At 47.7% G+C, this 26,674-nt stretch overlaps 1 protein-coding gene across 2 annotated transcripts; it reads right to left on the minus strand.

Annotated features, from left to right (window-relative positions):
* Positions 1 to 2,107: 2,107 nt before the first annotated feature.
* Positions 2,108 to 15,748, minus strand: LOC130201120 (calmin-like). Of its 2 annotated transcripts, none has more exons than XM_056425848.1 (8): positions 14,882 to 15,748; positions 14,127 to 14,320; positions 13,496 to 13,578; positions 11,608 to 13,395; positions 10,395 to 10,504; positions 4,156 to 4,246; positions 4,015 to 4,076; positions 2,108 to 3,356 (listed from the first exon to the last, which is right to left on the minus strand). In XM_056425848.1, the coding sequence occupies exons 1-8, from the start codon at positions 15,220 to 15,222 to the stop codon at positions 3,239 to 3,241; spliced, it is 2,787 nt and encodes a 928-aa protein (XP_056281823.1). In that variant the 5' UTR covers positions 15,223 to 15,748; the 3' UTR covers positions 2,108 to 3,238. The 2 variants fall into 2 exon arrangements, with proteins under 2 accessions (XP_056281823.1, XP_056281822.1); XM_056425847.1 differs by having other exon boundaries at positions 10,395 to 10,507.
* Between the last annotated feature and the right edge of the window lie 10,926 nt (positions 15,749 to 26,674).

A 26,674-nucleotide genomic window follows, 5' to 3' on the forward strand; every position in this document is an offset into this window, starting at 1 on the left:
CAAACATACTGTATGTTGTGTGTACTCGTGTATGTATATTTATATGTATGTATATGTATGTTTATATATATCACTACATGGCATCATTCACATCATACACATTCATACACCGTAGGCACCGCTCTGGGATTTGGGGTTAAGTGTCTTGCCCAAGGGCATATCGACATGGGCTCGTGGAGATCGAACCGCCGACCCTCTGATTGAAGAACCTCCTGGTCACCGCTGAGCCACAGTCGCCCGTACATGGCAGGTCATAAAGGTGATGTGGGATAAAACAAAGATTGACAAAACTGCATATGTTAAACATTTGTAAACTTAAAGGCAACATCCCAGTCTTCATATCTTCCGATTCACATATCCTACATTTAAATTGGCAGATTAATTCATATTGACAGGCTCCATGTTTACGTCGAGGCTGCTGAAGCTGTTCGCTGTGTTGCGGGATGTCCACTAGGGGGCAGCATCCCCACACAGGCATCGTGTCCAGCAGGAGGACTGGACCAGCAGAACAGAACCTGCAGGGGTCAGAGGTCAACGCTTCTATTCAACACGACATGGATTTAACTCTTTAAAACTGGCATTTTAAATTCGCTGTACTTAAGCTAATTGCATTCGTGAAACTGTTTGAACAGAAAAAGAACTAAATCAATCAGGACATTAATTATTTAAAATAGGAAGAAACGGGGTGGACCACACCTCCTCACTGAGGGACGTGTTTCTGAAGCCCTCCTGATGGAGTGTTGACTCAAGTCAGGAAATCTCTGAGAGTATCTCAGTGTTCAGTGAGAGCTGCGAGACTGAAACTTTTCTTCTGGCAAACAAACAAACAATTAATATTCAGAGCATATCGACGACTCTCCACCGTGCAAACATCGGCACCAGTTCTGACTGTGAGCCGAAGCTAGCAGCTGGTGCTGACCGTCCCATTTCATGCATGTCCTCGATGTTTAAATGGCCTAACTCGACTCTCTTCACATATCTGTGAATACCCCAAAAGACACGAGAGACAAAGGGGTTGAAACACGTCTTTTATTGCACTTGACTGTCGCTGTGGAGACAAGTAGAACGACTGAGGCTCCAATACAAAAGCTAATACTAGGCCAGTCACACACACACACTCGCGCATACTTGTACTCGCGGACCCATGAGGACCTTGACTAGGAGGTGGGGACACCACTTTAAAAATTGAATAACAGCATACTTTTGATCACACACACACACACACACTCTTTCCTATCTCAGTCAGTGGGCTTTGAAAAGCCTCATGTGGTGGGAGGAGTCCTGATGCATTCACGGTGAAACGGGTCCAAACCTGAGGGCGCCGCATGGCGTTTCCTCCACTAAAGGGAACTTCGTCCCCTAAATCTGACCCCTTATCTCACCTTCAGTGGTGAAAGGTGACGTAGAATGACTCACCGTTCCAGTGTCTGGAGGGCCGACTAACGCCTGCTGTGAAACGAGACAACCCAGTGAGGAACATTCGTAATGGACTCACCCCCTCGTGTCAAAGGTTCATTTGAATATGCATCGCCCACGGCTCGAGCGCTACCTTTGCAAAGGTGCACCATATTTATCTCGTCAGCCAATCAGAGCAGACCGGGTGTTTCCTTAAAGAGATAAGCGTTTTTATATGGAGGATAAATAAAGGTGAGAAGAGTTTTTGGAACATTAATGCGTGTACATAATACATATGTTCTAGTAGAAAGCCCAGACACATATGAACCTGAACATGAGCACATGGGATCACACAGGACGATCATCATGAAGTATGTTTCTGTCGCCACACGGTTTGCTAGAGAAACACGTCTGATGTCCAGTTTGGTTTTGCCACCATCTAAATGATGGTTTTATTGTTTAACAATGTGGCTTACAGTCGGCATGAGCAGGTCAGCACTGTGACTGCAGAGCGGAACTAAACGAGCCCCGAGTCCATCGGGACGGTCAGGGTGTCGATGTGTTCAGGTGGTAAAGCCCTCGGAGGGGAGTTTGTGAATTTGAGCTTCACAAAATAAACTGAATTGAATGCATTTCCTGCTCTGCACATTTCCAAAAGCACTTATATTTGCACTCAAAAGGAAGTCGAAAAAAAACACAACAAAAAGCATCGTTGGTGTTAAACTTCTGGAGCCATTTAGATGTTTTTATGTAGGTGGACAAAAGGAAACATTTTGAGGTACTTGATGGTATTCCTCAGATTGAAAGACGTCTTTTCCTGACGGTAATTTGTTGTGTAGTAACCGGTGAGTGTACGAGGATAACAGGTACACCGCACACGCTCCAGGTGATGCAGGTGCTCTCTGGAGGAGCTGGATGTCGACCCAGAGGGACCCGTCAGTACCGACCGAGTTCCACAACAACACACAGTACATGTCACTGTGACGCGTCCTCTTCTCATTGACAGGCATGAGCACATCACACATTTTTTGTCATAAAACCGTTTTAAAAATCCATAAAGAGACACAAATTGTTACAAATACATATTCTGCCTCAACGATTATACAATATAGAGCCGCTTTAGTCCAAGAGTTACGCTGGACGAGCTCCGCGTCGACAACCAGACGTCCAGCTCTGGGTTCCTGGTGACTTTCTTTGGCAGTTTGTATTATTCCGTTCAAACAAAGTGCAGCGGATCAGAATCCGCTCCATCAGTCCTGGTACCGCTCCCCCATCTTCAGGACGGTCACTTCACTTCATTCCTCTTCAGACGGTGCATCCATAACGCCTCCGTCCACACCTCCACCTCACAGTGGCAGCGAGCGCCCTCGTGTCTTCAGAGACTCAGTCACGACGTTGTGAGTCCATGGTCAATATTTGGAGAACAAAGCCACGACTTTACAAGATTGTTGGTTCTGGATATATATAATGGATATTGGAGATATTATAACTAAGATAATAATGTTAAAAATTTAATTATACGAAAATATTTTTCAATAATCACATTTTTCTTTTATTGTGACTTTTTTCTGTAAGTTAAAAAACTTGTTCTTGATATGTTATGAACTTTAATCTTGTAAAATCACAATTTTAGTCTCATAATATGAGTTCATATTTCCCGAGCAGTGGTCCTGATACTTCGTCGTACAGTTTACAGACATCGAACGCTAGGAAGCAAAAAGCTCAAAACAAAGCTCTAGTAAAGAAATACACATATTCAAACGCCTTCACTGGGACTGGAGGACAGTCAGTGTGGGGCAGAGGGAAGAGGAGTGGCAGTGGAGCTGTGTGTGTGTGTGTGTGTTCAGGGCTCCAGGTTCAGCAGCAGGCCGGGCAGCGTCTTCAGGTCCATCTGAGGCAGCAGCCAGCAGCAGTAGAGCAGCAGCCACAGCAGCAGCAGCACATAGAGCTCCCAGCTCTCACTGGGGGCATTACATCATCATACATGGACTGTTCTGATTCAGACCACTACAGAAACCTGAACATGCTTCAATACAATAACAATCTTCTCTTCTGGGGCAGCACCTTAATGAGGGCCGCGGGACCGAAGGCGGTCTTCTAGATGAAGATTTAACATTTATTTATTTATTCCTGTATTTATACATTTATTTAAGCATTTATTTATTTATTCCTGTATTTATTTATATATATATTTAAGCATTTATTTATTTATTTCTGTATTTATTTATTTATACATTTATTAAAGCATTTATTTATTCCTCTATTTATTTATTTAAACATTTATTTAAGCATTTATTCATCTATTCCTGTATTTATATTTATTTATATATTTATACTTAAGTTATTTTCTGTCCTCCATATAGGTTAAGATAAGTTCCCAGTACCTCCGGCAGGACTCTCCTGTACCCCTCGCCTACAAAGGAATCCGGCTTTGAACATAGTCAGGTCAAGACCAGTACTCCACCCTGAGACCAGTACTCCACCCTGAGACCAGTACTCCACCCTGAGACCAGTACTCCACCCTGAGACCAGTACTCCACCCTGAGACCAGTACTCCACCCTGAGACCAGTACCCTGAGAACACGACCACTGGCCTGGCGGGGAACACAAAGCTCTCACCAGACATCAGAGTCCCCGTGGTCGGCTCTTCTGGTGGCTGCAGTCGGGGATGTGTGATTGTCCTGTGAGGCGTAAACACAAGGACTCTCTCAGTATTCAGCATCTCAGAGAACATCCAGAAGGAAACGGGGAGAAACCCACCGGGTGGTCCGTGACGCGAGCCCCCTTTCTGTGACGGAGAACCGGAGGGATCTGGCTTTCATCCGGTCTGCCGGACCCTTCAGCGTCAGCCCTGAGAGGACAGGAGAGGATAAGCAGGGCACGGTGACGTCTTTGGGGCGGAGCCAGAACCAGACTGGACCCACTCTGGGGCCACAGAACAGACATTTTTATTCAAAGAACATTTCACTCCAAATACCGACGACCTGCTTTTTTCAATAATTTAGTGGAAGAAGACGGGTGAAAGAAAAGATGAAAGAAAAGTTGTGCAGCTGGTCAAATGAAGAGCAGCAGAGCCGTGTGGAGGGGTTAGAATCATGTAGGTAATGAAGTGTATATGTGTATATGTCTTTGTGTATATATATATATATATACAGGACTGTCTCAGAAAATTAGAATATTGTGATAAAGTTCTTTATTTTCTGTAATGCAATTAAAAAAACAAAAATGTCATGCATTCTGGATTCATTACAAATCAACTGAAATATTGCAAGCCTTTTATTCTTTTAATATTGCTGATTATGGCTTACAGCTTAAGAAAACTCTAAAATCCTATCTCATAAAATGTGAATATTTCCTCAGACCAAGTAAAAAAAAAGATTTATAACAGCAAAACAAAATCAAACATTTGAAAATGTGTTTCCAGGTGTTTCGAGTTAATTAGATGATTCAAGTGATTTGTTTAATACCCTACTAGTATACTTTTTCATGATATTCTAATATTTAGAGATAGGATATTTGAGTTTTCTTAAGCTGTAAGCCATAATCAGCAATATTAAAAGAATAAAAGGCTTGCAATATTTCAGTTGATTTGTAATGAATCCAGAATACATGACATTTTTGTTTTTTTAATTGCATTACAGAAAATAAAGAACTTTATCACAATATTCTAATTTTCTGAGACAGTCCTGTATATGTGTCTATATGTGTATATATATATGTCTATATGTGTATATATATATATGTGTCTATATGTGTATATACATGCATGTATATGTATGTATATATATATATATTAGTGCTGTGAAAAATAACACGTTAACTCAGTTAATTCAATTAAAGGTTTAACTAGTTTGGTTTTTTTAACGCATTTAACGCATGCGCAGAATGAGCTTCCAATCCGTCTGTTGTTGGTCGTCGGGACGAAAAAAAAGTCACTTGCAAAATGAGCTTCCAATCCACCACTTCAATCTGAACTCTGTCCGCTCTCATGCAGACGGTCTGTTCATCGGTAATGATCCTTCCGCAGGTTCACCTCCGGAAACCTTGTGACGACTTCTACTTCCTGTAGATCAGGGTCTCAACACGTCGATCGCGACCTGCCAGTCGATCGCGGCGTAGTGTCGGTAGATCGCATGACATTAAAGAGATTGGCCCGCCCCTGACATGTTCTCTAGAGCACGTCTTTGTTCTTTTATTAAACTAAACGTCTGTTGTTGATCGTATCTCCACAGCAGCATGTCATCTCTGTCTCTACGCGTTGCGTTAACACTTATCGATCTCCGTCTGGCGCGCCACAGAGCTCCGTGCGCGCGCATCGGGACCGAGCAAAAAAAGTCACTTGTCAATCTGTCCACCTGTCCGGGCCGGTGAGGTTTCAGCTTTGCAGCGGTGTCCCCGCCGTCCCTTTCATCACGGCCCAGTTCATGAAGAAAACCCACACAGTCAGTTTGCCTCAGCAGCTGCTAGAGGAAGACTAGAGGCCTTTAGATTGTATCATGGTGGAGTTAATGGTTGACAAACAAGAGACAAATGCTCTGTTTAACCCTCAATTTGACCCCAGCAATTAAAACCTCCAGAAAATTATTAGAATTAATATTGCTTCCCAAGTTTAAGTGTGAGGTACTTTATGTTTGTTTGTTGACTACCTAAATAGCCCTTTAAATAAATAAAAAAGTTGATATTTCTTATATGTTTGACACAGTGAAAAACAGCCTGGGGTCAAATTGACCCCAAAGAACAATTCAATTCAATTCAGTTTATTTGTATAGCCCAATTTCACAAATTACAAATTTGTCTCGGAGTGCTTTACAATCTGTACACATAGACATCCCTGCCCCAAAACCTCACATCGGACCAGGAAAAACTCCCAAATAACCCTTCAGGGGAAAAAGGAAGAAACCTGCAGGAGAGCAACAGAGGAGGATCCTCTCCTAGGATGGACAGATGCAATAGATGTAATGTGTACAGAAGGACAGATTTAGAGTTAAATACATTCAATGAATATGACAGAGTGTATGAATAGTTCATAGTAGGCATATTCCACGATGGAGACCTCCACGATCCATCAGGCAGATGGCGGTGGGGAGGAGGGGCGGAGTCTCAACAGGACAGTGGCGTAGTCATGAGCAGGAATTCCACGACCCAGACGATCCATCAGGCAGATAGATCTATGCGTCTCATAGGGTCCGATGACCCCATGAGACGTAAAGTCAAAAGGACTTCGGGAGAAAGCAGAGTTAGTAACGTGTGATTGAGAGATGAAAATTCATCCTTAAGAAGAGAAAAGAGAGGAGATAGGTACTCAGTGCATCCTAAAACGTCCCCGGCAGCTATAAGCCTATAGCAGCATATCAAGGGCTGGACCAGGGCAAACCTGATTCAGCCCTAACTATAAGCTCTGTCAAAGAGGAAGGTCTTAAGTCTACTCTTAACCGAGGTGACTGTGTCTGCCTCCCGGACTGAAATTGGAAGCTGGTTCCATAAAGAGGAGCTTGATAACTAAAGGCTCTGGCTCCCATTCTACTTTTTAAGACTCTAGGAACTACAAGTAGTCCCGCATTTAGTGAGCGTAGCTCTCTAGTGGGGCAATATGGTGCGACAAGCTCCTTAAGATATGATGGAGCATCACCAATCAAGGCTTTGTAGGTTAAGAGAAGAATTTTAAAAGTGATTCTTGATTTTACTGGGAGCCAGTGCAGAGCAGCTAGTGCAGGAGTGATGTGATCTCTTTTCTTAGTTTTAGTGAGAACACGAGCTGCAGCATTCTGGATCAACTGGAGGGACCTAAGAGATTTATTAGAGCAGCCTGCTAATAAGGAGTTGCAGTAATCCAGTCTCAAAGTAACGAACGCGTGAACCAATTTTTCTGCATCTTTTGAGACAAGATGTGCCTGATTTTTGAAATATTACGTAGATGAAAGAATGCAGTCCTTGAGATTTGCTTTACGTGGGAGTTAAAGGACAAGTCCCGATCAAAGATAACGCCAAGATTCTTTACAGTGGTGTTGGATGCCAGGGCAATGCCGTCTACAGAATCCACATCACCAGATAATTGATCTCTGAGGTGCTCAGGGCCGATTAAAATTACTTCGGTTTTGTCTGAGTTTAACATCAAGAAGTTGCAGGTCATCCATGTTTTATGTCTTTAAGACATGCTTGAATTTTACAGAGTTGGTTGCTCTCCTCTGGTTTTATCGATAAATATAGTTGAGTGTCATCTGCATAACAATGAAAGTTTATGGAGTGCTTCCTGATAATATTGCCCAAAGGAAGCATGTATAAGGTAAATAAAATTGGTCCAAGCACAGAACCTTGTGGAACTCCGTGATTAACGTTGGTGGTTATCGGCGTCATCGTTTACAAATACAAACTGAGATCGATCTGATAAATAGGATTTAAACCAAATTAGTGCCGTGCCTGAAATGCCAATCGACTGCTCCAGTCTCTGTAACAGGATGTCATGGTCAATGGTGTCGAATGCAGCACTAAGGTCTAACAAGACCAGGACAGAGAGGAGTCCTTTATCTGCTGCCATTAAGAGGTCATTTGTAATTTTCACCAGTGCCGTCTCGGTGCTGTGGTGTTTTCTAAATCCTGATTGAAATTTCTCAAATAAACTATTATGATGTAGAAAGTCGCACAACTGATTTGCGACCACTTTCTCAAGGATCTTGGAGAGGAAGGGAAGGTTAGAGATCGGTCTGTAGTTAGCCAATACCTCTGGATCCAGAGTGGGCTTCTTCAGGAGAGGTTTAATAACAGCCACCTTGAAGGAGTGTGGTACGTGGCCTGTTAGCAGAGACACATTGATAATATCTAATAGAGAGCCGCCAATTAAAGGCAAAACGTCTTTAAGCAGCCTCGTCGGGATGGGGTCCAAGAGACAGGTAGACGTGTTCAAGTAGAAACCGTTGAAAATAATTGGTCACGGTTGATAGGAGAAAATCCCTCCAAATATACACCAGGGCATACAGCGGTTTCCAAGGTCATTCCAATTGAGAACAGATTGGCACTGGTTATGGGCAAGAGATTATTAATCTTGTCCCTAATAGTTAAAATCTTTTCATTAAAGAAGTTCATAAAGTCATTACCACTAAGGTTTATAGGAATGCTCGGCTCCACAGAGCTGTGACTCTCTGTCAGCCTGGCTACAGTGCTGAAGAGAAACCTGGGGTTGTTTTTATTTTTTTCTATTATTGATGAGTAATAGGCTGCTCTGGCATTACGGAGGGCCTTCTTATATGTTTTAAGACTATCTCGCCAAACTAAGCGGGATTCTTCACCGACATTAAACATTGAATGGGGTCAAATTGACCCGAAAGGTAACAGGAGGGTTAAACATTCTGTTTAGGATGAAGATGTATTAATGTTCCATATGGAAGAAAACTGCTAAATAACTGCTGAGTTGCAGCACCATTGTATAGAAGAATGTATACATGTATATATCCGTCTTTTGTCATAAATCTCTATGTTCTCACAAAATATACCGAGAATATCGGTAATATGTGATTAATCATGATTAATCCACAGAAACCTGTGATTAACCCGATTAAAATTTTTTATCGTTTCACAGCCCTAATATATATATGTATGTGTGTATATATGTGTATATACATGCATGTATATGTATGTATATATATATATGTATGTTAATGAGTACAATAAGAGACACCACCACATGCAGAGGGTTACATTTCTCGTTGTGTCTCTTTGTGGTTGTTGTGTCTCTTTGTTGTTGTTGTGTCTCTTTGTGGTTGTTGTGTCTCTTTTCATATTGTTGTGTCTCTTTGTGGTTGTTGTGTCTCTTTGTTGTTGTTGTGTCTCTTTGTGGTTGTTGTTGTGTGTCTTTGTGGTTGTTGTGTCTCTTTGTGGTTGTTGTTGTGTGTCTTTGTTGTTGTTGTGTCTCTTTGTGGTTGTTGTCTCTTTTCATATTGTTGTGTCTCTTTTCATATTGTTGTGTCTCTTTGTGGTTGTTGTGTCTCTTTTCATATTGTTGTGTCTCTTTGTTGTTGTTGTGTCTCTTTTCATATTGTTGTGTGTCTTTGTGGTTGTTGTGTCTCTTTGTTGTTGTGTCTCTTTGTATTGTTGTGTCTCTTTGTGGTTGTTGTTGTGTCTTTGTTGTTGTTGTGTCTCTTTGTGGTTGTTGTGTCTCTTTGTGGTTGTTGTTGTTGTGTGTCTTTGTGGTTGTTGTGTCTCTTTGTGGTTGTTGTGTCTCTTTGTGGTTGTTGTTGTTGTGTGTCTTTGTGGTTGTTGTGTGTCTTTGTGGCTGTTGTGTGTCTTTGTGGTTGTTGTGTGTCTTTGTGGTTGTTGTGTGTCTTTGTGGTTGTTGTGTCTCTTTGTGGTTGTTGTGTCTCTTTGTGGTTGTTGTTGTTGTGTGTCTTTGTGGTTGTTGTGTCTCTTTGTTGTTGTTGTGTCTCTTTGTGGTTGTTGTGTCTCTTTGTTGTTGTTGTTGTTGTGTGTGTCTTTGTGGTTGTTGTGTCTCTTTGTGGTTGTTGTGTGTCTTTGTTTGTTGTGTCTCTTTGTGGTTGTTGTGTCTCTTTGTTGTTGTTGTGTCTCTTTTCATATTGTTGTGTGTCTTTGTGGTTGTTGTGTCTTTGTTGTTGTTGTGTCTCTTTGTGGTTGTTGTGTCTCTTTGTGGTTGTTGTTGTTGTGTGTCTTTGTGGTTGTTGTGTCTCTTTGTGGTTGTTGTGTCTCTTTGTTGTTGTTGTTGTGTCTCTTTGTGGTTGTTGTGTCCCTCTTCACATTGTTGTGTGTCTTCGAGGTCCATGAATACTTCTCATGGACCTTTCCTCTGAATCCTGTGTGTTGGTGAGTTGTTTTCCTCCTCAGCCTCTCAGCCTCTCAGCCTCTCAGCCTCCACTCCCATCACCAGCCCACATCGATGCCTTTGTGCAGGACATGTAAGGACAGAGAGAGACCGGGTCGGCCCATAACCCGGCTCCCCCGGGCCGCTGGGTTCCTCAGTGAACCAGGAAGCCGGCTCAGAATAGAAAGCCTACCTCACAGGCTCTGTGTTCTCCCCGGCGCGGCCCGGGCTCGGCTGCTCGGCCTCACTGCCTTCACCCGTCTTCTCCCCGGGTTCCTGGGATCTGGAAGCTCTGTCAGTTTCCTGCTAATAGAGACAGGAAGAGAGGCGACGTTCAGGAGGGAAGGGCAGTGAACGGTCAACACACATGATTCTGAGACTAAACTGTGCAGATGAAATGTGTTCGTACAGCTGTGCATCGTGGAATGTTAGTCTGCGTGGAAACGGGATCAAAGTATCTCTAGCACCCACTCAGGATGCTTATGAAATGTCATGTGGATGCTCATGGTCCCCAGAGGAGGATTTATAATGCTTCGGTGGACTTTCTCTCTGGCGCCACCTTCAGGTCAAAACTTCCCGCTCCTCTTTTCTGGAACCAGCTTCACCTTCAGGTTTGAATCAGGTCCACCTGGTCCAGCCCTAGAGCCGACATTACGATGAGCAATAATTAAAAACTGTTGCTCATGGTCTGCGGCTCGAGCTGCAGTTCAGATCATTTGACCCGTTTCTGTGAACATGATATCTCATAAGTGCTTTTAGCTGGTAGTTACCGTCATCAGGCATCAACTGTGGGTTTAACTCTGAATATTCAGCTGTATCCAAGACATGATAATAAATAGCAGTGTGCATTAGTGTGAGTGCATCACAGTGACAAGCTGTCACAGTGTGACATGTCCCGCTGCTCATGTTCCTGAGGGTTGAGTCACCGACTGAGAACACTCAGTCCACACGGAATGAAACGGAGCGAAGCTTCCGAACACCGAGACTTCTTCTACATGTAGTTTGATAAAGAAATGCATCACGTTCCGGGTTTTTAAATGTGAAGGTGTTGCATGTTAATCGATCTATTTGGGGTTTGGATTTGAAAAGAAGCTGCTTGAGTATGTTATCATTGGCTCCTGTGAACTTGTGACAGGAGACCATAGGCGTGCAGATATCTGGCCATAAAACACAGTATTGTTGTTGTTGTTATGGACTTTTGAGAGAAAATGGCAGGAGAGCAGCAAAGTTAGTTCAGCTCATTCGTTGGGGAACACGTGGAGAAGACAACAGCTGGACCAAAGGGAACCAAAGTGGTGGATTGTCCCACCAAGAGAAGACATCAGACTACAAGGACTACACCACCCTACGATTGAATCCTGAGAATAGTGTAGAAGCTCCTTTGAGACGGAGATGCTGTGACGTACCTCGTCGTTCTCTTGGATGGGATCCAGTCCGTTCCTGAAGTCTTTGCCCGGCCGGCTGAGGGTCTGGTCGGGCTGGGTCTCTGAAGCCGGCGCTGGCTGGAGAGCAGAGACACTCAGAACCGAAGGCCAGCTCTGCATTTCAGTATCCGGGGGCTCCCCCAACGCGAGCTCCTCTTGGTCGGGGTAGAACAGATCCATGGGCTCGATGGGGTCACCGCCCGCCTCCTCTGAGGGGGGGCGTTGATCCAAGTCTCCGGACACACCGCCTGGTGCGTCGGCCCAAAGCCCCGTCGTGCCATTGGAGTCAGAGTGGACCGGCTCCAGAGGGTTCTGCTGGGGGCGAGCTGTGTCCGGACCTATCTCCTGCTGAGATGTAGCGCGTGGAGACGAAGTCTGAGGAGCCAAGTCCTTCTCAGTGTGGAGGGGGCCTTCAGCTGCTGCCATGTGGCCTCTCTCTGTGGCCCCCATCTGTTGTGACGCTGCTGGTTTATTATCTTCTGATCCCAGACAGGATGGCAGCTCTACGTTGTCATTGGAGTCACCGTCTAATTCATGTGGATTTTGAGGGCAGTCCAGATCCGTGTCGGGTCCCTCGGGCCGATGCGCCTCATCAGCATCATCTCGTCTTTCTGGGTCACATATTCCCTCTTCATCCGGTTCTTCTGGCTCACTTGAAACAGCGATCCGAGGAATGCTGATGCCGGGGCCGGGGTCCAGACCGGCTCCGGAAGCTGCTTCTTGGTTGGTTGGACGTGTGTTTGCTCGAGTCTCTGAGCTCAAGCTTTCTGGAGCATGAAGGTCGTCTCTGAGAACTCCTTCAACGACTTTATTGTGTGTTTCTACAGCATCTCCTCCCTCATTCTGACGCTCAGTCGGACCGGCAGCGTGTCCGACATGTTGCCCCGCCCCCCCAACCAAGCCCCCCGCGCTCTCTTCAACAGCGGTTTGCTTGAGTTGCAACTGGTCGGGTGGATCGGCTCCATGCGGATGTTCCCCCCCCGCGTTGCTCAGTCCCACCGGGGGGGTCTGTTGAGGCTCCACCGCCGTGTCCTGGTCGTCCTCCTCTCGGTTCGCCTCCTTCTCTTTCACGACTTCCGGTTGCTTGTTCTCAAAATGCCGTTGACTCTTCTCCTGGGTGTTCTCCGATGAGCTCAGTGAGTAAATCCCTTCATCGGGGTACGGCTCCGTCATCGGCTGCTCGTCCTCGGCGGCTCTTTCCTCCGTGGAGAGGACACACCCTTCATCCAGAGGCGTGACCTCCACCGGCGTGGCCCGGTACACATCCCAGGCCGCCCCGCTGTCACACAGAGAACCGTCACTTCGGCTCTCACCAAACCTCTCTGGCACCGCCCCAAACTCGCTCCCCCCCCAGGAGTCCGGTGAGCTGATGGCCGAGTCCCCGATGACCGACTCGGTGCTCACGGACTCGGGCGCCGATGAGCCCGTGGGCGAGTGGGTGCCGGACGCTCGAAGGGAGTCAGAGGTCGAGGAGGTCAGGTCCTCGGGCTCTTGGACCACGCTGCCGGAGACGGGGTCCGCCAAGATGTCGACGCTGGACCACGAGCGAGCGGCAGCCGGCCTGAAGGGCGGTGAGGCGGCGCCGCGGTCCTCTGACACGGAGGAGATTAAGATCTTGGGCGGCGGTTGGGTACAGAGCCTCTGGAACATGAAGGCCCTCTCCTTCACTCGGCTCCGGTGGATGTTGTCCCTCATGGGGTTGGAGTCGCCGTCGCGGTTGAGTCGGCCCATGGAGACGCTCCGTTCGACCGGCTGGACGGGCCCCTCCGGCTGGGAGAGAAACAAGGTCACGAGGTCACAAGGTCACATGGCCATCTGATCCCACACAGAAAGCCCCCGGTGGGCCGAGGCCGTAAAGACCGACTCTTACTTCCTCGATGCCAGGAAAGTGCGCCAGGAACTGTGACACATAGGTCATGATGGACTGCTCATCTGGTGCATTCATGGTCACATCTGAGCATGGGAAGATAAACAATGTACAATGACCACAGAGGCATCCAGACGCCATGTTATCTAAGCGTCCTCCACCAGTTGTGACCCACGCTGTGACACAGCGGCGCCAACAGGACGTGTTATCTCAGCGTCGACATCGCAAACACGGCTTTAAAAAACTTTTCCATGACGAATCAAGAGTTACCGATTAATTCTCCCCAGGCAGCCGGTCCTCATGAGGAACCCTGTGAGGCACACGCTCTGCATGACATCTAGTTACATCACGTTAGTGTGACGGGGCGTCGGAGAGTCACGACGGGAGGCTCACCCGTGATGAGCAAATGCCACTCAGGAAATATAACAGATTACTGAAGTTAAAGAGAGGAAAGGGAGTTGTAAAATAGCCTTTTAAGAACAATGAGAACGAGTTCCTGGAGTAATTGTAACTTTTTGCCAACACTAAAACCATCTTCTGAAAGTTAGTGTTATAATCATGTTATCGACTCAGATGTCACGCGTAAGGCGGCGTGTCCTGGGGATGAGTAATCGATATATATTGATCTCGTTACCCTCCGGCTCCAGGAGGCGGGGGATGCCCAGGCTGAAGTGGGCGATCCGGAAGCCGTCCTCCAGGTTCTCCTTGGCGGTCCTCAGCAGGGCCTTCCTCATGTCCACCAGGCTGGGGTCGATGGACTTGATGACCGCCAGGAAGGCCAGACCACTCGTCCAGCTCTTCCCAAAGTCACGCACCGCCACGCTGTACCTGTGAGGGAACCAGCGGTCCGGGTCAGTCCAGAGACCACCAGGCAGAACCCCGCTTCTCACTGTGGTCCAGGGTTCTGACACATGTTCACGATGGGTTTCCAGGACTTTAAACCAGATGTCCAGGACCAAACTGAACTCTCGGTATAAACATGAAACCCTGTAAAGCGACTTTGGGTGCCTTGAGAAGCGCTCTATAAAATAAATGATTATTATTATTATTATTATGTAGCACATGTTGCGTATTGAGAGCGCACGCCGGCTTATATTTTGAGCGTCTTTCTTTAAAAAACATATGAATTATTTCAAACTCGATGTAAATGAACACGTGATTATAACACATGTCCAGGACTTTTCCAAAACGTTTATGATTTAAGTTTTTTCCATGACTTTTCCAGGCCTGGAAATGAACATTTTTAAATTCCATGACTTTTCCAGGTCTTCCATGAGCGTACGGACCCTGTGAGTCCCGTGCATCCACCAGCAATACAACCCGACCCATTCTGAAGGTCCGTCAGGTCCGTTCAGACTGTATTGAACAAGGTTCCGTGGCTCCGCTCACCTGCGTGTTCTCTTCTGGACCCACTGCAGCAGCCTCTTGATGGCCCTGCTGTGCTCCCGCATGGCCGCCGCCGGCTTCTCGTCGGGCGGCGTGCCGCCGCGGGGCGCGTCGCCGTCGGAGCCGGTGGGGATGGACGACAGGCTGGAGGACGAGGGGAACTGGCTCCGGATGTTCCCGGTGAGCTCCTTAATCTGAGGGGAGGCGGGAGTTGGATTATCTTCACCTCCAGATAACGACGGGAGGAGGATCGAACTCGCCATGTTTCCGTTTAGCCGAAGGGTCAGAAACTGTCCCATCGGTTCTGATTCAAGAGTCTTTGAACAGACAACAAACCGGTCCATGCCGAGGGACCGGGATGTACACCGTGGTTACCATGACAACAATGAGGACATGAGGGTCAAAGCCCTCACAGCCCTCAGTTCAGTGAACCGGTTGAGAGACTTTGGAGATTCTAGATCAGTTAATGAAAACAGTCACGTCATGTTCTCAGGAGCAGCTTCCGGAAGTCAGAGAGCCGACGTCAGGCTCCAGGAGCAACGCCCAGAACTCAGAGCCTGCACGACATCACGGAGCCGCCGTGTCATCAGGCAGGTGTTTATATCTCAACACGCCCAGCGGTGAGTCCCAACAGGCTCAGATCTGGTTTCTTACGGTGTTAGAAGCACATTTACACATTTATCAGAACACTTCCCAGGTGGTTGAATCAACAAGACCACGTTACTCTATTATTATACAATAATAAGACTTGAATACTGGGTCAAGGACTTGAGACTTGACTTGAATACTGGTGCTCAGGTGTGTGGCAGCTGTGGAGGTGTGTGGGGTCTCTAATTGGCCTCAGCAGCTGGCTGATTGGTAATCAGCTCCAATTACCTGGAAGAAGAGGATGATGTTCCAGATGAGTCCCAGGATGATGGAGGAGTTTCCATCCGCGACGTCGGCTGCATCGATGCTGACGAGCTTCACCTGAGGACGCATGGCGGTGAGCGCGGGGACGCACGGCGCCGCGCTCACCGCCGCTACTCACGTTCCTCTCCTCCAGGAAGGACAGCACCTTGGAGATGTTGTTGAGCTTGAAGATGCGGTGGGAGGACCTCTTGAAGCCGTGGAGCTGTGGACGGGAGGAGGAGAGTCTTATGAACAGCATCAGGACCTCAAGACCTCATCACCTCACATCCTCATCACCTCATCACCTCACATCCTCATCACCTCACATCCTCATCACCTCACATCCTCATCACCTCAACACCTCATCACCTCATCACCTCACATCCTCATCACCTCACATCCTCATCACCTCATCACCTCACATCCTCATCACCTCACATCCTCATCACCTCACATCCTCATCACCTCACATCCTCATCACCTCATCACCTCACATCCTCATCACCTCACATCCTCACATCCTCATCACCTCACATCCTCATCACCTCACATCCTCATCACCTCACATCCTCATCACCTCACATCATCATCACCTCACATCTTCATCACCTCACATCATCATCACCTCACATCCTCATCACCTCACATCCTCATCACCTCACATCTTCATCACCTCAAATCATCATCACCTCACATCCTCATCACCTCACATCCTCATCACCTCACATCCTCAACACCTCACATCCTCATCACCTCACATCCTCATCACCTCACATCCTCATCACCTCACATCCTCATCACCTCACATCCTCACATCCTCATCACCTCATCACCTTACATCCTCATCACCTCACATCCTCACCACCTCACATCCTCATCACCTCACATCCTCATCACCTCATCACCTCACATCCTCATCACCTCACATCCTCATCACCTCACATCCTCATCACCTCACATCCTCATCACCTCACATCCTCATCACCTCACATCCTCATCACCTCACATCCTCATCACCTCATCACCTCACATCCTCATCACCTCACATCCTCATCACCTCACATCCTCATCACCTCATCCTCACCACCTCACATCCTCATCACCTCACATCCTCATCACCTCCATCCTCATCCTCACATCCTCATCACCTCATCACTTTACATCCTCATCACCTCACATCCTCATCACCTCACATCCTCATCACCTCACATCCTCACCACCTCACATCCTCATCACCTCACATCCTCATCACCTCATCACCTCACATCCTCACCACCTCACATCCTCATCACCTCACATCCTCATCACCTCACATCCTCATCACCTTACATCCTCATCACCTCACATCCTCATCACCTCACATCCTCATCACCTCAACACCTCACATCCTCATCACCTCATCACCTCACATCCTCATCACCTCACATCCTCATCACCTCACATCCTCATCACCTCATCACCTCACATCCTCATCACCTCATCACCTCACATCCTCATCACCTCATCACCTCACATCCTCATCACCTCACATCCTCATCACCTCACATCCTCATCACCTCACATCCTCATCACCTCACATCCTCATCACCTCACATCCTCACCACCTCACATCCTCATCACCTCACATCCTCATCACCTCATCACCTCATCATCACCTCACATCCTCATCACCTCACATCCTCATCACCTCACATCCTCATCACCTCACATCCTCATTCACCTCACATCCTCATCACCTCACATCCTCATCACCTCACATCCTCATCACCTCAACACCTCATCACCTCAACACCTCACATCCTCATCACCTCACATCCTCATCACCTCACATCCTCATCACCTCACATCCTCATCACCTCATCACCTCATCACCTCACATCCTCATCACCTCATCACCTCACATCCTCATCACCTCATCACCTCACATCCTCATCACCTCACATCCTCATCACCTCATCACCTCACATCCTCATCACCTCACATCCTCATCACCTCACATCCTCATCACCTCACATCCTCATCACCTCATCACCTCACATCCTCATCACCTCACATCCTCATCACCTCAACACCTCACATCCTCATCACCTCACATCCTCATCACCTCATCACCTCACATCCTCATCACCTCACATCCTCATCACCTCATCACCTCACATCCTCATCACCTCACATCCTCACATCCTCATCACCTCACATCCTCATCACCTCACATCCTCATCACCTCACATCCTCACATCCTCATCACCTCACATCCTCATCACCTCACATCATCCACCTCACATCCTCATCACCTCACATCCTCAGCTCCTCACCTCATCTCATCACCTTACATCCTCATCACCTCACATCCTCATCACCTCACCTCATCCTCATCACCTCATCCTCATCACCTCATCACCTCACATCCTCATCACCTCACATCCTCATCACCGCCTCACCACCTCACATCCTCATCACCTCATCCTCATCACCTCATCCTCATCACCTCACATCCTCATCCTCATCACCTCACATCCTCAACACCTCACATCCTCATCACCTCAGTCGGATCTGATACCTCAGCATCATACATGGCACTGCTACATTGACAGCTACACCTCAGTCTGGTACATCTCATCACCATGACATGAGTGCTTCATCATCAGCGCACAGGTCACTGAATGTTCATCTTCACATACCGGTATGAGTCATGGAATGTCCTCTTCATCACTCACATACTGAGGTCACTGACAGTTCCTTCATCATCACAGATGGCTCGATTCCTCTCATCATCCTTGTCATTGCACGTATGTCATCTTCACACTCAGGTAGCGGTTTCATCATCGCATGTCAAAGTCCTCACAGTACTATCACGGTTTTCACTCATGTCCTCATCACCGTAATAGGCGTGAGCTCTATCATCTACACTTGTTACTCAACTCTGCATTGCTTGTCATGACACAGTGGCTAAAGTGTTAGTTGGTGTGATGTACGTGTAGCCTTGGTTGTGTGGGAGTGTTCCGTTGTGGATTGTGGTGAGTTGTCGTGATGTTGTCGAAGATCTTGGTGAGATAAAATGTATTTGTCTGAATATTAATGGTGGTGAAAGTGGAGGCTTGCTGAGAGATGTCTATCAGTCCTCTAGAGTACAAAGTTATTTTACCATTAGTGGATCACAGTTATGCAAGATGAAAGCCATCTTTCATCATGACAAAGTGAGGCTCTGCGAGCTCTCGCTCACACTCACCTGTGAGGCAGCAGCCGAGACAGTATAGCAGGCCATGTACAAACGTGATCTCTGCTGTGCACGGTACATGTCAGTGAGACTTTGAGGTGCATCATGGATGTTATTTCACTTGAATGAGATGTCTGTAGCTGTAGAGTTCAGGGTGTGTGTCAGTTGTGTGTTAGTGTCAGTGTGGATATCAGTTGTGATGTGTTGCATGTGTTGGTCTGTAGTGTGTGTGTCAGTGTTGGTATGAGTGTCAGTGTGTAGTTGTGTGCTTTTCATCAGTGTTGGCATGTGTTCAGTGTGTGTGTTCCTTGTCAGTTGTGTGTTGGTGTGCTGTGCAGTGTGCTGTGTGGTCTCGTGTCATGAGTGTGTGTTAGAGATGTTGCATGTGTTCATGTGTGTAGTTGGTTAGGTGAGTGTCATGGGGAGACATGTTGTCTTCAGTGCGTGGAAACCAGACTGCTAATATGTATCTGAGCAAACTTGGCTCATCTGTCAAAATACAGGTTTGATGCAGGCCATGACGCAAAAAATCAAAATTGTTACTTCTTCACATTATTCAGATAGCTGAAAAAACTGTCACATCATGTAGTATGGTTTCTCTGCACACTGTACATGGTGTAAGTTCATTTGATGTCATGTGTCATAACACACGAGTACTGTGTTGACTGTGCTACATACAGCATGTACAGGACATCTGTTAGTGACTGACAAGTACTGTTTAAGATTGATTATTGAACATGTGTGTTGCTGCATGAGTTATTGTGACATGTGTCAGTCATGAACGTTTGCGAGGTTGTTGCTGTCGTAGTACAGATGTCGATATGTATGTTGTGTCAAAGAACCTGTCATGTTGTGGATCATAGTTTCAGGTGTGTCTGTGTATTACTGCGTCACGCGCTGGGATAGTTTACTGTTGTGACAGTGCAAAATGTTGAGCCCAAACATGTTGTAGTTAGTTTGTGTGTGTAAGCCTTATGGTGTAGTGTGCTGGCCTGTGTTCAGGAGGACAAGGTATTGTAATCACTGCTGGGTCGGATGATTGACATCGGCCACGAACGACTTTCTGTTGTAACAGCCCAGGCTCATATAGTCTGACACATACTTCAACAGTAGCTCAACACCAGTCTCCATCAGGTGACCCCGGAACTCAACCATCTGGTGCCCTGCACAGAACAGACATGGATTTACAACCCAATGTACACACTCAGCGACTAGAGCCTACTGCTCTCCCACGTTTCCCCTACCATGTACAAAACTACGAGGTCGACCACGACTACATTCTCACTCGAACAGTCGTCACTGATTCTTTCACGCTACATGGAGTCATGTTGTCGTCACTGTCTAGTACTCAGGATCCTGAGTGCCTGTACGTAGATGCATGCATGTCATCGCTAGTGTTTGATACCTGTGAGTCATCACCTCTTGCAGATGCTATGTCATGCCTGATCCTCATGTCACGAACGTGTAAGTAGCTGACATTATACCTCAGATGACAATGTCTATGTTGTCTGTTTTTCAGCCTGAATATTCTGCCCTCAACTCTGAGGCTCGTGTGATTCACTTCAGTTTGTCCTATCCTCCTGTCATCACGTGTTCATCATGGTCTCAAGGTTGTCGTGTGACACGCTAAACATATGTCATCAGAGACAGATTAACAACTCACATCTAAACCTCACACATAATACACCTCAAATCCTCATACCTCAAACCTCGGCCTACATCACCTGATCCCATAACATCCACACGGAGCATTACATGACATCCACTCACAGCCTCATGACTCAACATCCATCACTCATACAGTACATCCTATTCACTCATCACGATAATAATCTCTCCTTCACGATGTACTTCAATAAATGTGAACAAATACAATGTACACAATACAATGTATGTACTGGTATGTCTGCCTGTATGTATACATGCATGTGTACATGTGTATTTGCATGCATGTGTCTATATAGGCATGCACAGTATGTATGAATGCATGCATGTATGTGTATGTTTGCATACACATACATGCATGCATGTACAGTATGTGTGCATGCATGTATGTATATGAATGTATGCATGTATATATGTTTAAATTGATTTATTATTTACTTATTTGAAAACATGTTGACATGATAGTGCTGTCATGAGTTTATTTCAAATGAACCCTTTGACATGTGTCCCCTTCAGGCCTCCATACAACCAGCTTCTGCAGGGTTTTTCCTGTTTTTCCTGTTTTTCCTGTTTCCTTTACTGTTCATCACGTGCATGTCAGCGAATATGTTCTCAATAGTATGTTTCAAGTCGGCTACAGCCGAACCCTCGTTCTGTTTGGATCAATAGTAATCGAGTTCAGTGTCTCCCCGAGGTTTACAGCTTCAGGGGGCGGGACTAGTGCACGAATAGACGGTGCGCAACAACAAAAATGTTGGGAGCACCCAAGACCCATTTTGACCCAGGAAAAACCCTGTTCTGGTCCCTTTCATCAACCGGCCTCTCATTGGCTCCCCGTGAGCATGTGACCACGGCCCCTGCAGCAGAGAAGGGGCCCCTCATCCTCAGCCATTGTTCCCATGCAGCTTTGTGGAGGAGGACCACCCTGGAACATCTCCAGCGCTCCCTCAGATGAACTCTCTGAAGCCCGATGGAGCTTGAGTAGCTGTCGCTGTGTGAGGGCCGACACCGAGGGGGGGGCTCCACGCGCCCTCTAGTTACCGAGCGCCGTGATGACGGCTGCTCCGCTTCACCGAGACGTCAACAAACCTTCTCCAGGTGCAGGTTGATCCAGCGGGTGAAGGTCCTCTTCTGAACCAGCTCTCGTTCCACTGCAACACAGAGAGAACAAGAGAAAAGAGATTTCAGTCACCAGGAAACTCCCGTCAGCCACCGACCTCAGAGCGGATCTCTGGAGCTGCCGTGACGGACGGACTCTGAACACAACCGTTTGTGTTCCCCCTGACGGTCTGATTGGAGCTCCGCATGCAGCCGTCAAGCCACGGGGCGCCTGCGGCTCACGCAGACCGCGACCTCGTGTTTCACCACGCGCCGACACCACGGCGGCACGGTGCCAACGTGTGTCCGTGCTTCTTACCAGGAACTCAACAATGTGACGTTTACGTTGTCTTGTTTTACGTTGCGAGTAAAACAGGAAATCATCTGCGTTGCACTTATCGTTGAGGGCTAACAAACGGTAGCATGGTAACACGCTAAACTAAGATGGTGTAGGACGCTATACCCTGTTAGCATCACCCTGTTAGCATCACGTGAGCGTGTGGGCTTGCTGACGCTAGCAGTTAGCTTCACAGAACCCGTAGAATGGAAGCGGAACCATATTATCCACCTCCAGACTAGACAAAGTCTTTTTTTAACGCTTTTTTTTTCCCAAGCAAGTTGCTTCGAGCAAAAATAAAATATATTCCCCAAACTGTAAGTGGCAGTGTCTGACTTCCCCTCTGCCGCGCGGCGTCCTCCCGTCCGTCCACGTGCACAGGACACATCGGACGTGAGGCCGGCGACTGCGTCAAGCGTAAATCAAGCTAGCCGGAGGCCGACAGCACGACGGATCTGTGTGGAGACGGACCCGCCGGGGGGGGGGGGGGGGGGGCTCAGGAGTTATGAGGGTTATTAGGGTCTCCTGGTTTCCTCCGGACTGCGTCCTTTACCGACGCAGCTCCAGCCACACAGAACACGGCCGTGTGAGGGCGACTCTGGAGACGTTACCATGGCAGCCACGTCAGCGGTTATTCATCTTTACGACCGGCTCACCGGAGGCGCTCAGGGTGGGGAGAGCTCCGGCTGCTGCCGAGATATCGATTGTTTCTCTGTTTCTCCGGTGGAAACGGGAACAACGCGAGGAGCAGGAGGAGAGCGTCTCTCCGGAGGGAGGAGGCCTCTTCCTTGTGGAGCAGCGGCCCCTCCCACTGCTCCACAATGCTGGAGTTGGGTTGGCATTCGAGAGGCAGAGCCGAGGCTCTAATGCCTGAGCAGACACAGGAGGAGGAGGAGGAGGAGGAGGAGGAGGAGGAGGGGAGAAGAGGAGATGACAGGGAATGGAGTGGGAGACGGAGCCTGAAGGCAGAGGAGCAAGATGAACGAGTCGCATGTTCAAGATCATTACGAACCAAAGGAAGACATGATGGAGGCTCAATAGGCCACGCCCCCATCGTAAACACCCGGGGCTCCATCACAGCGACTCTCAAAAACGCGTCGCTAGCAAAACCGTTGATTCCCTGCGGTGCGGTCATGTGCTCTGGATCCGTGTGGTCAGCATGCGCTGCCTCTGGATGCTCAAGCTGCTGGATAATGCACGACAAGTGAAACCCAAAGATTCCCCGTGCTTTGCTGACTGGAGCCGTACAGGACACGTCCACGAGGGAGCGCGGAGCGGCTCGGCATATCATATCATATCATATCATATCATATATATATCATATCATATATATATCATATCATATCAGATCATATCATATCATATATATATCATATCATATCATATCATATATATATCAGATCATATCATATCATATATATCATATCATATCATATATCATATCATATCATATCATGTCTTCCTTTGGTTCGTAATGATCTTGAACATGCGACTCGTTCATCTTGCTCCTCTGCCTTCAGGCTCCGTCTCCCACTCCATTCCCTGTCATCTCCTCATATATGATATGATATGATATATATATGATATGATATGATATATATATGATATGATATATATATATATGATATGATATATATATGATATGATATGCCGAGCCGCTCCGCGCTCCCTCGTGGACGTGTCCTGTACGGCTCCAGTCAGCAAAGCACGGGGAATCTTTGGGTTTCACTTGTCGTACATTATCGTGGGGTGGCTTTAGCTCAGTGGGGTAAGAGGGCCGTCCTGCAACCGCAGGGTCGTGGGTTCGATCCCCGCTCTCCCCATTAGTTGCAAGTTGAAGTGTCCTTGAGCAAGGCACTGAACCCCCAGTTGCTTCCCGGGCGCTTCACCGCAGCCCACTGCTCCTTAATAACTAAGGATGGGTTAAATGCAGAGAACTAATTTCCCCTTGGGGATTAATAAAAGTGTATATTCATATATATATCATATCATATATATATCATATTTTCTGCCATTTGTTTAAAGCGTTGAAAGAAGAGAGAGATTATTATCTTGATTATTATTATCAGAGTTGGTCGTGAACGAAGCTTTAACTCAATGTTTCTTAACTCTGTTACGTCACTTGTTTCTTTTAACTCGTGTTTTCTGTCTGTAACTCTGTGTTTTGTATGTTTCTGCTCGTCTCTTCTCCCTGGATCCACCTGGTTCAGCACAGGGTGAACGCCCTGCTGCTCGGTGTCTGATCTGCTCCCTGACACTGAGCGGGGCGTTGAACCTTCAACCTCTCGGAGGCTTCGCTCTGATTTGCTTGCCATGCAAACATCGGAGGCTCAGCTGAGTAAACCCAAACCACATGGACACGTTTAGAGGGGGGGGGGCAAGCAAATACAATGAGGTGGCAATTAGCTTTGGCGGCTGTAAATGGAGCCACACCTACAGCCAGCCGGGCGCTTGTGGCTCTTCGGTGGCGTCTGTGTCTCCTTTGTGAATTCCACCCAAAGCACACAAGTTACGGGTCCTGTGGTCCTGGGAGGGAGGACAGACACACAGACACACACAGACACACACCCATCTGACACCAGACACAGAGCAGCGCCGTCCTCCCGGAGCTCATGAGGCCCCTCCCTCACGAATGTAAAATCAAAGTCACCAATCAAAGATCCCTGAGGCGCCTCTGAGCAGCTGGGCTGATAGTCCGAGTTCTCTCGGTAAAATGTGTTTAAACCCAACTGACCTGAGGCCTAGGCCTCAGGACTGCAGGTCTAGACCTCAGGACTGCAGGTCTAGACCTCAGGACTGCAGGTCTAGACCTCAGGACTGCAGGTCTAGACTTCAGGACTGCAGGCCTAGACCTCAGGACTGCAGGTCTAGGCCTCAGGACTGCAGGTCTAGGCCTCAGGACTGCAGGTCTAGGCCTCAGGACTGCAGGTCTAGACCTCAGGACTGCAGGTCTAGACCACCTGGTGACGCATTCAGTGTAGAGTCAATCAAATGCAATGCAAACACAACGGTAACCATGGGAACCACTGCACACTAAACAAACCCTCCAGAGCGACTCCTGCACCGCTCAGACGCACAACCTTTGCAGCAGCTCTTCCCGGGAGGCTGTGGGTTGCTATAGGCTGTGGGTTGCTAGAGGCGGTGGGTTGCTAGAGGAGGTGGGTTGCTAGAGGCGTGGTGGCCTCAGCACTCACTCCAGAAACAGGAGCATCCACAGGGCGAACAAGTGGATATCAGCTTGAACAAACACCTCAACGTCAATATTGAAACTGTGTGCTCTTGACTTTTGGTTTATCAAGCGAGTCGACGCCAGAGACTCAAAGGTCTGGGAGCATATGAATGAGACCGGCTGTACATCACCCCGCTCTGGGCTCTATCTACCACTCTGCGCTCTATCTACCACTCTGGGCTCTATCTACCACTCTGGGCTCTATCTATCTCTCTGGGCTCTATCTACCACTCTGGGCTCTATCTACCCGCTCTGGGCTCTATTGTCTCCCCGCTCTGGGCTCTATTGTCTACCCCCTCTGGGCTCTATTGTCTACCCGCTCTGGGCTCTATCTACCCGCTCTGGGCTCTATTGTCTCCCCGGGGGCCCATTAGAGCCACGGAGACGACTTCTTCCACTCTGATGAAACCGTACCAACAGGGACCGCCTGCAGATGTTCTGGAGCCCCGCGGCCCACTGGGCCCTCTGACCCTGCAGAGGAAAGACGATGAGCATCAGATGTTCCCTGGCTGTTGCATCACGGCTCCTCTGGGTCATAATCAGACCGGGTAAAATACCTTTATTGAGATATTTGAATCCATGTTACATAACTGCCGAGGCCCTGTGGGCTGAATCAGCCGCGTGAGGATGGGAGGGAACGCCAGCACTCAGTGGCCATATTTATAATTACATACATACACCTTTAATGTAGAGATGACAAAATGACAAAATGAATGGACTGAAGGCCTAAAGGAATCCTGAAGCACTGAACTTTATAGATCAATCAATCATTTACAGAGACGCCTTTGACTCACGAGAACAGGAAGTGACTTCAGGCCGGGGCAGAGGTCACCTGATGTTGACCTGTTGCAGCCTAGAGCGACGTAGTCTAAAAAGACGTAGCCTAGAGTTACTCATCCTAAAGCGACAGTCTGAAGCGACAAAGTCCAAAACGACGCAGCCTAGAGCGGCGCTTCACAGCATTGCATCATCACGCCGCTCACACAAAGCATTTCGACACAAGAAAGCTGGACGCAGCCTCGGCGCTCGTCCTCGTGCCGTCGCCCCTGAGCCACTCGGCCTGCTCTGAAACCGCCTTTTGTTCCTGAAGGTAACCAAAGCGTGTTCTCGCTGGCGGCGGCACGATAAACCTCGAACAGGCGATCGATACTCCAGATCAATGAGCAGCAGCAGGAGGCGGACAGAGCGTCTCTCTGCAGCTCTGGTTCAACCGCTGAGAGATGGAAGCGATCCCTGCTGGTGTTTCTGTGCAGAGGTCGACCTGAGAGCGCTGAGACATGGTGTCAACATGCCGGGAACCCTCAGGGGCTGTGAGGAACATGTTCACATCCATGATACAAGCCAGGGCTGCCTGGTGGA

The sequence above is a fragment of the Pseudoliparis swirei genome, chromosome 11 (genome assembly GCF_029220125.1).
Source record: "Pseudoliparis swirei isolate HS2019 ecotype Mariana Trench chromosome 11, NWPU_hadal_v1, whole genome shotgun sequence".
Taxonomy (NCBI): Eukaryota; Metazoa; Chordata; class Actinopteri; order Perciformes; family Liparidae; genus Pseudoliparis; species Pseudoliparis swirei.

Bases quoted from the DNA above. Each gene is read 5' to 3' on its own strand.
- LOC130201120 (XM_056425847.1), bottom strand. From the start codon at position 15,222: ATGGACCGGTTTGTTGTCTGTTCAAAGACTCTTGAATCAGAACCGATG. The intron at 10,508-11,607 runs GTACGTCACAGC...TGTCTCTATTAG, and splicing joins CCATCCAAGAGAACGACGAG to CAGGAAACTGACAGAGCTTC. The intron at 4,077-4,155 runs GTGGGTTTCTCC...TACGCCTCACAG, and splicing joins CTCGCGTCACGGACCACCCG to GACAATCACACATCCCCGAC.